Source organism: Gallus gallus, chromosome 12 (assembly GCF_016699485.2).
Source record: "Gallus gallus isolate bGalGal1 chromosome 12, bGalGal1.mat.broiler.GRCg7b, whole genome shotgun sequence".
Classification (NCBI taxonomy): domain Eukaryota; kingdom Metazoa; phylum Chordata; class Aves; order Galliformes; family Phasianidae; genus Gallus; species Gallus gallus.
In genome coordinates this window covers 12,847,946-12,857,951 of record NC_052543.1, presented here as the reverse complement: position 1 = coordinate 12,857,951, position 10,006 = coordinate 12,847,946, and the positions used below count along the sequence as shown (strand labels likewise).

At 40.5% G+C, this 10,006-nt stretch overlaps 1 protein-coding gene across 12 annotated transcripts in view; it reads left to right on the top strand.

Annotated features, from left to right (window-relative positions):
• The first annotated feature begins 3,613 nt into the window (after positions 1-3,613).
• The window catches only part of FHIT (fragile histidine triad), a 512,804-nt gene continuing 506,411 nt past the window's right edge, over positions 3,614-10,006 (top strand). For 11 of the 12 annotated variants that reach the window (XR_006931286.1, NM_001277802.3, XM_046899953.1 and 8 more), the window contains exon 1: positions 3,614-3,647. Coding sequence is in view for 3 of the 12 variants with exons in the window: in XM_046899953.1 (XP_046755909.1) it covers positions 3,627-3,647 (21 nt within the window). In the remaining 9 variants the exon portion in view is untranslated. Of the gene's footprint in view, positions 3,648-9,069; positions 9,233-10,006 lie in introns of all 12 variants that reach the window. The other variant, NM_001277804.3, reaches the window with a different exon arrangement.

Genomic DNA, 10,006 nt, shown 5'->3' with positions numbered 1-10,006 from the left:
TTAGAAGCAGTATCATTGTTACTCTGCCAAAACCATGAATACAGCTCCCATTTTTGACAAAAAGAGAAATGACTAATAGTGAATTAGAAAAAATGGCCAACTGGTCTTAAAGAAGTCGATGCTGAGTTGACCAGTGGCTTCAAGAAAACACCTACCAACAGCAAATCTGCATCAGTAATGAAGAAGGAACCAGGGAGGGGGGCTGCTGCTGCTGCAGCGCAAGGTGTGACTGGGAATCAGTCAGCAGTTGGTGAGCAACTGCATTGTGCATCACTTGTTTTGTACCTTCTTCTATTATTATTATTATTATTCCCTTCCTTTTCTACCCTATTAAACTGTCTTTACCTCAGCCCACGAGGGTTAGCTTTTTTCCAGTTCTCTCTCCCATCCTACTGAGGGGGAGGGAACGAAGGGCTGCGTGGTGCTTGCTGCCTGAAGTGCTGCCTGACAGGTTAAACACAAAAATGAAGGATGGTGAAACTTCAAGATATTGATTCACTAATTTTAATTACATCGTTACTCCTTCAGAACTACAATGTTCCTACTTCTTGCATACACAACAAATACTAAGGTATAAGGCAAAGGACAGCTTGTTTGGAAACAAGTGGTTTGTAACATCATAGCTTTAGGACATGTAGTTTAAGATAAAAGTAGTTTCAAAGTGGAAGCAACAGAATTCACTGAAAAATAAACTACAGTTTCTGCATAGCACAGAGCCAGACAGGCTCTCATGTACCACTTTGCAGGTAGAACAGCTTTTATAAGGACTTGACTTACTGAAGCTGCAAGACTGGGAAGATACTTAGGGCTCCTTCTGCTAAGGATTAGAGGGAGAAAAAAGTTTTGTTTCTGCGTAAGTATAAAGCAGCTCAGTCTGAATGAAGAAAGCACACTGTCCAATAGAACAAATAAGCAGTAGTGAGCTGAAAGAATGTTTTCCTGGGATCTCTACTCATTTTTTAGTCAAGAGATTTCATGCTCAGTTGAATGTTAGAGGCAGATTATCTAGAAACACACTACCCTTTTGCTTATGTATTGCATTTGTTTTTTTTTTCTGTTAATAGCAGAATATTAAAGCTATTTTTTTTTTTGGTGAGCAAAAGCTTCTGCTCTAGCAAAAACCCACCTCTTCATCTGCTTTTTACATATTTTAGCAGTTGCACATATTTATGTAACACATAATCTCTGGTTACAGACAGATTGCATTGGTAGAAATTGAGAATTATGACTTGAGCTCTTTGAAGAGATTAGGATTTGCAGTTTGCACTGTTGAAAAATATTCAGGGCTCTTCCTCCTTTTGTTAGTTTTAAAACTTTCTGACAAATTTAATCTGATTTTCTGATGTGCTGCTTTACTGAAGGCTAATTTCTATTCAGCATATGCTTCAGTACAGTGTTTGTGTTCACAGTATTGCCTGGGACAACAAAACAGTCTTAAATTTTTATCTTTGCTTGCTTGCAAATTCTGAAAACAGAGAATATATTTGACCAGTGCTTTAAAATACTGAGTAGAAAATGAGGGGCTACATGCATAGAACTATAAATGAGTACATTTTCATCAGGGCTGATGAGCACATCATCTCACACACTACCTCTTGATTTGAATGGTATTCCACTTGACAACAGCAGTGAAACTGTCTATGTAGAGGTTAAGTCTGACAGTATTTGCTTTTACCAGTGATACAGCCTCCTTAACAGTTAAAGGCAGCAGAGCATCTCACCAAGAGAAATGCAAGATCCTTGCAGGGTGGGATGACCAGAAAAGTCAAATAACTTAAAGGCAGTGAGGTGATTCTGATTAAGCTGTTGAAGTGACTGACTTCACTTTATTCGTTTTCCTTTATGACAAATTGAGTCAATTTTGGGAAATAGAATCTCTGCTATTTGCCTGCTGTATATATTAACTTAGTTCAGTGAGATCAATAAGACACGAAGAAAACTACCAAATCAGTGCAAGGTAATAAAATCAATGCACAACTGTAATGTCATTAACAACACTAGGAACTCTTGTTAGGACTTCTAGGAAGTACACAGTAATCTTCAGAGAGTCAAAAGTTACTACACAGAAATTAGAATTTGTGATAGCCTCATAATTTGGGGGAAAGAGCTGTATGTCATTCAGGCTCTAAATGCAGAAGATAATCATTAACTTTTGTACAAAAGCAATCCAGTATCAGCAAAATACTTGTACTAGATATGGGAATGGTATACACAGCATTTGCTTTTGTAAACAAAATGAATACTTAGTATGTTTCTCAGAATCAAGTAGATATATGTCAAGAAAAGCTGCCAGCAGTGGATTATCAGTTGCATAATCCTACAAGACAGGTGTATGCACTGTAAAAGGGACATATCTGGGGTAGCTTTGCTGGCAGTTGACACAAGGGAGCTGTCACTGTGCACTGTCATGAAGGGCTAGCAAAATGTGTAACAGCAGGGGGAATTAATATTGTCACTTCTGTGTGGAGTGATTTTGGGGATTAGGCAGGGGACTCCTTGCTGTATGGAAGTACAGGTACTGAGGCACCATCCATGACAGTGGCATCAAAGGGGAATCTTGGCTCTGCTGGTATTAATAATAAGGACGCTTGGCATCACATGTATGGGTAGGTGACAACATTGTCATCAGTGTAAGTAAAATAAGAAGCTGTGATACTTGGAATACCGGCCAATGGTTGTGGCAGCATTCATTAATTGGCTCCAGCAAATATATCAAAGTTATCAAATACATCAAATTTATCTCCTATTGGTTCTACTCGTTTCCTTTGGAATATAAAATAAAACTCAAGGTTTTGGGCTTGAGGCCAGCATATCTGATTGCCCACAGCACTGCCATTTGACAGTAATGTTCAGCAGCTCATTCATCTACACTTCATATACATTGAATTATCTATCTAAGAAAGAGAACTTTCTCAGACACCAGGCTGCAGACCAATTCTCCTACAGACCAAGGCAGCTTTGCCTTATGCTGTAAGGCTTAAGGCTTCGTCTTCAATGCAAACGCCCAGATCAAGAGAACAAAGCCAGCTATTAACCAGGCTTCTTCCCTTTAGGAAAAGGTTGGTGGGACAACTCCTCCACAGCACAGGTGATCACTGAGAGCTGGAAGCGCTGCTCCGGAGAGGGCTGCTGCCGCTGGGGGCCTTTTGCGGCTCTGATGCACAACTGAGGAGCACTGATAGCAAACGCAGCTGGGAAATCAGCACCGCCTGCATGGAGCGTCACTATCACTGCAGAGAAAAGACCGCGAGCAGAAAGGAACACCGATAGCATTTCAACATGACCTAAGCTATCTCCAGCGTGCAACAAAAGCAGGGAATTGGCAACACCAGCAGGCACACGCTGTGACGCTCGTTTCTATGCCTGCAACGGTGGGACTCTGAGAAGTCAAGAGCAACACCCACACACCTTGCGGGACTCTTCACACACAAACAGCTCCTCACACGGCCGAGCCCCAGGCGGGCATGAGGCGGGGGGCACGAGGCGGGGGGCACGAGGCGGCCCCCTGGTCAGGCTGACGGACAACGCGCCCACTCGATCACCACACGCGGCGGCCGCCGAGCACCGACCCGCCCCTCAGCTGCTGCGAGCCGCCGTCGGCACACCCCTTTCCGCCGGAGTGACGCATGCGTGCTAGGAGACGGAGTGTAAGTCTCCATTTTGTGTTAATTTCCTTCCGGGTACCGCTGGGTTTTCCAGCGGGAGGAGGAGGAGGGGGCGGCTGCTGATGAGAGCTGGGTGGGAAGCGCCGTGCCGTTTTGTGCGCCGTTCCTTCAGGGCTGAGCGCGTTGCCGCCTCCCGCTGCCGCCGCAGCGTTACCCACCCCGCGCTGGGCTTCAGGCTGCCTCTCCGCCCCCTTCTTCCCCCTTTTTTCCCCCGAGCTGGGATGCTCTGAAATCTTTCGGATGTGTTTCTCACTGGTTTCCTGGCTGGGAAATCTCAGCTGCCTGGGCATCTCCCCTCGCGTGGGGCTGGCGGTGTGAGGGCGGCTGGGGGGTCGGGGTAGGGCTGGGTGAGGTGAGGTGAGGAGCGTGCAGCCCCTCGTGCTCCGGAGGGTGGCACGTGGCTGAGGCGCGGCTCTGCTCTGCAAGTTTGTAACGAATCTCTGAAGAAACGACTGGAATGGAGGGGAGACGGGATGGCCACGCAGCTTAGTTGCTTTTTGTAGGGAAAAGATGAAATACCGTGCGAGGTGTTCAGGTGCGAGCTCGAGAAAGGGGAAAAAGAACTGCTTTAAATGACCCTTTTGGGGATGAATGTGGTTACTTTAAATGATGATGTTGTTAATAAGAGGAGAATATGATGTACAGTTCAAAGAGCTGCATGCAACATGTTATCTGTAGGCAGGTTTCCTAGTAACTTATTTCCGAATGCTAGATGTCAGTGATGCAAATAAAGCGTTCTGGGGTACGTCCTGAGGTCTCGGCTGCTTAATTTCATATCGAGTCACAGAAGCACCTAGTGGAAAAAGTGCATGAAAGACTTCACCTTTTTCCTCAGGGCAGGATGTCTGTTATCTCCAGCACGTAGGAGCTGCCCTGATTGCATAACCTGTCTTCATATTTCTCCTCAAATGCATTTGTAGTTTTTTTTTTTCTTTTTCTGAGTGTTCTTAAACCTTTGATTGTCGGCGGAGAACCATTTCTGCTTTTAGAAGTTGCATTCCGTGTGCTGGAAAGAAATTGCACACGCACGTTGCTTCGCTGCTTTTAAGTGCTGGGTGTGGTGTGCTCATAAAGCTGAGTTCAGTTCACTTGTCCATTCTGGCACTTACTATGGCTGGTATGTTTTTTCCCCCATGTTTGAAGATGGGTTGATAATGTTTGGGCAGAACCACTGTTAGTTTCATTTAATATCAGCTGTACAGCACTTCCTACGTGAGTTCTTATTAAAGCTCTTCAAGGCATGCTGTTTGTATTAATGTTGTGTTGTTATTATAGTCTTGGGGAATCCTAGAAAAGACAACAACACGTGAAAGCTCTAGGCCCTACCTGTTTTGTTTTAATTTCTGACAAAAATGTATTTTTAGTTCAGTCCATTTTTCAGACATTCAACTTTCTGTCGTTCTGTTCCCACTGTTGGAGTGTTATCTCCTGGTCCCATTGCAGTGAGAAGAATGTTAAACTAAAGCTGTCGTAGTAGTAAAAAATTTAGGTTGATGGCCTTGGAATTTTATGCTTGCAGCTTTATTAGTGACCAAGTTAATGCTTTTACATTTCGGGAAAACTGGAGGATGTAGGAATGATAGCGGAAACAATGGCCTGGGTCAACTCATGTAATTTCAGGTTGGGAATAGGATTATCCCCTTGTCTTGCATATTACAACTGCGTGTGTACTTTATAGGATTTGCAGTGTCACAATGTATAATCCTGTCATATTCATTTTGTCATCTGTCACACGAATCCTTTTGTGCACTTGCGGTAAATAGAATTACTGAGTTTTGTAAATGTCATTCTCTCTTCTCCACTGTGATTACAGATTAATTTATTTCCATTACAAATACATAAAATTACACAAGTAGATATAACTGCCTTTCTAAGAAAGTTGACAATATTGCCACATTTCAGCCTTGTCAGCTCATTTGTGTACAGAATGTGTGCATGCAAATGGCTTCAAACAAATCAGGAATGCTTACTGCTAAGTGGCCTAAGTATTGATTATAAAGTCTGTGACAAAACTTGTGTTGACTTCTACAGCTCAAGTTGTAGTATTACAATCATTCTGAAATATGAGCTGTTTATTCCCAGTGAATTTGGTACCGATCTGTAAGCAGTGTTTTTATTCTCTGCATTACAGTTCATTACTTTTACGTGGTACTTGTATTTCCCAATACCATCCGTATTTTCATCATCTTTTTTTTGTTTTAATTATAGCTTAAACATCTTGTTTATCTTAGCATGGATTCTTTGCACTTACATTTCAACTATTCTTAGAGGGTTTCTTTTTTTTTTTTTTTGCTTTGCTATTCTCATTAGTGGTAGGAGAAGATGCACACCTTAAAGAAGTTTTTAATAAATTACATTTGGTCACACAAAGTAAGTATAAAATGAGGATATATAAGGAACAGCTTCGCAACCTTCAGCAGTAATAAGTTTTACTAGTGAAAATGCAACTTGCTTTAGTTGAACTTGATTCCCATACTTTTGTTTGTTGTCTCTGCAAGTTGGAGATGGTCCTGTTTATTACCCTCCAGTTGATGTGGTTTTACTGGTGAGTAAAAGCAGTTTGCTTGCTGTCTCGGAGGCCAGTATATTAATGACTCAGCAGCTGAAAGAGCTTCTGCAGAAGTCCTTTATTACAGAGGTGGGGTGGGTTGAATCAGGCGTAGATTTAACAGCTATGTATGTTGATTGTGTGCCTACGAGGAACAGATCAGGCATTTGCTGCTTAAAAGAAATCTCCTGTTTGTAATTCAGGCACTTACAAAGGAAATCCTGTACCATAAATGGACCCTAAGTGCATATTCAGTAAAATGTAATACCTCAGTGAATGGTATTGGACCAGGAGGACTGAGGTTACCTTCCAAAGGGGTAGGTAGCTTCCTGCAGGTGATTCAGGATGGCAGAAAAGGCTGTTTTTGAGTAGGTAAAGGAGCTGATTGTAAACTTGTAGGCAAAAATAGAGAACATGTTTATTTACATCTCACAGTTACCACTTTTGATTTTAATCAGAATGTGTTTTTCTCCCAGAGATACCTAATATTCCTGTTGTAGCTCATCAAACTTGCAGTGTAATGCATCTAGCCAAGGAAATCCTTTCATCAGCTTCATGTCTATCGATATTCCAAAGTATAGATTTTCTGTATTTGAGCTGTAGTACTGCCTGTTATTGGATCAAAATAATGCTGTGACTTAGGGTATCAATAGCCAAAGGCATTTAAATTAATTCTTCTGAAGAATTTTTTTTCTTTTTTTATCCTTAGCATTTGCACAGATTTGTGAAGGCTTTATGTTTCTAAGGATCTGATATTGGCCTCGGAAGGTGCTAGGAAATCATTGCACACTGACTTACTTGTCCTGTTCACTTTAATGGTGTTACGCAAGTACTGAAATTTGGGTAACATCTTAACTGGTCTGCTGGATTAACGTGCAAGTCTTACCTGAAAAACAGAGACAGTGAATGCATGTTAGAAAGCACTAGGTAACATACAAGGCTCAAATTTTCATTCAGTTTATATTAAGACTGGAAATCAGTGTTCTGTTAATAAGAACAGTATTGTGATGCCCTGGACTGATGGTGTGTGAAGTATTTGATAGTCTTTTTGGATGTGGCCATCAGTTTTAAATGACATTCATGCTTTATTGTTGTTCTTAATGGTCACTAAAATGAAGTGCTGCTGGATTTTCTGTGGTTTCTTTTTGTCATTATTTTGTCCTTTTTGATGCTGTACCTGATTTGTACTGCCTTCTTGATATTCCACTTTAAAAAACATCCATTAATTTCATATACTTTACCCATGATCTTTGGCATCGCAATGAATCAAAACCGGTAGCTTCATTACATACTTATTTAATATACAGCAGCAGAGTAACCAAGCTGACAAGTCTTTAGGTTCTTGTGTGAAAGGATTTTGAAATTACACTTGCAGAGAAATACATGCCTCCTTTTTATTTCTTGTGCGAGGACATCTAATGATTTCAGGCTTCCAGTCTCTTTTTATGTATGTATGTATTGTTATTAAATATTTAAGAATGATACAGTTGTGATGCATACTGTTTCAGAATAGCAGAATTTTATTCATTATGGGGGAGTTTTCAGGTCAAATTTGACTTTAAAACATTGAGTTTTGGAAAGAAATAGGAGAAGGAGAGAACATAAAGGAGCTTGTCCAAATCTAAGGTTTAAAAATTTCTTCCATCACTTTTGTTTAGGGAGGTGCTTTGCTGAGGAAAATATGTATTCATATTTGAGATACTAGGTGTGTGTATTTATGGGGAAGTCAAAATACAAACATGCACATCTTAAATCAAGTGTTAATAGCCTCCACAGCATTCAGTAGAAAGTTTCATGACCCTAGACTTCAGTCTATGCCAGCTTCCATCAAAGAGATACTTAATTTATCGTGTAACTGCAGTGATATTACTTCATGAAATTATTGCTTCTTTGGACTGTTGTTGTATGTAGACTGAGTACTATTTTTGGTTCAGTTACCATTACACATTTGTATAAAAGTAGTCATTTTTTAATTAAGTATGAACTATCACACAATAAACTAATAAATATTCTAAAGCTATTAGTTATAATGGATGTTGACTGTATTATTCTTGGCAGTTGGACTGTAGTCCTTTGTTCATTGTACGTAGGTCATTCTGAAAGTAATGCTTCCTATTTATTTTCCTGGAAACAGCAACAGATACAAAAAGCACAATAACACTGTTTGATAGAGCAGATTCTCAGCTGCAAATGACTGTTTTTCAACATAGTCACTAGTATTAGCTATACACCTTCAGCAGTGATGAACAAGAGCCTGCATGCTTATGGGTGGAAGGGTTCAACCCCTACTGCCACCCCACCAACATCCATCTCCAATGACCTGGGCCTACATAATAAAATAGGAGGCATTACTTTTGGAGCAGCCCTTGTAGCTCCTATCTGTAACTACAACAAAATGATAATTAGTCTTTTCAGCTGTTATATAAATATGTTGGATTTAAATAGGTTTAACTGTGGTTAGATGTTCAGAGTGCAAATAGTCTTCCTGTGTTTTCTGAAGACAGGGTACAGGTTGCTGTATTTCAGTGTTAGACTAAGTAGGACATTTTAGTATGGGTATTTTTAAAGGAATAGACACATAAATGGAGGATCTTTCTTAGGAAAACAAATATTTTTAGAGTACTTGTGTGCCTAAAGACATAGACAAGTATTCTAAAATTTGCGAAGAAAATACCAAAGTGCAAAGAGGTTTATTTCTGTGAATTTGGAGGTGTATTTTCTTGTATTTTTTAGTGTAATGCTCATTTTTGAGATACACTTGGAGTGTATTTAAGCTTTCTTTGCCAGTACACTGAAATACAGGTGTGAAGATAGTATTAGAAAAAAATAAAAGCACCCTCTTTCTTGCCTGCATAGGCTTTACCAGGACTGGAGAGACAAGTGGAAGTTACTTGAGTTGGGTGAATCTCCTTACAGCTCAGAAAATGGTTCTTGGAAACTTGGGACAACTGAGAGTTCCTCTTATCCTCTGAACTCGGTGTACGCTGCAGTAGAACAGAGAAAGTGCTGCTTTGCTCAGGTATTGTCCCAGCTGAGGAGATGAGGCCTTCTAGCTTAGCTGTACCTGTGCGTGTGCTTCCCTTTGTCCAGCAGGTTTATTTAAATGGGTATGACTGTGATCTCAAGTAGACTACATACTAATTCAATCTCTTACTGAGTTTCCTCGTTGAGAGGTGGTGGCAGCTTCTTAGTTCTCAAAAGCAGTTGAAATACTTGTGGTCTGTTGTAGAGATAAGCTGAAATACTGCCGTTTTTTTTTCAGCATATTCTAATTTAAATTACACTCTGTCTGGAAATTGGCCCTTACTCAAGTTTCAGTTTCTCTAATGTGTATTTTGAGGTGCTAGGTCCTGTATACCTCTGCAAGGTCAGAATGCTGTCAGAATGCACTGTCAGGCTGTTAAAGTGTCTGTACACAGTGATCAACTCCCTCCTCAACCTTTGTGATAAGCTAAATAAATTAAACTCCTTATTAGGAACAGATGAGGATATCAGATAGCTGTGGCAAAAGACAAGCTGTAGGATAAAATCCACTGTGAACAAAGGAGATAAAAGAACATTGAAACACTTGGCAGAAGAGGAATATGACTGTAGCCATAGTCAGAAAAACTCGGCTGGCATTCAACAGAATCAAATAATGAATCAGCAACGGAGAGAAATGACAGAATCCATTTCTGGAGGACTGCTTTATGCATGATCCTGCCTTAATGTGTCTCAGTAACACCTGTTTCAAATGTTTATAAACTCTGTTCTGCTTCTTACCCTCTCAGAGGCTGCGTCAAATGTTAGACTG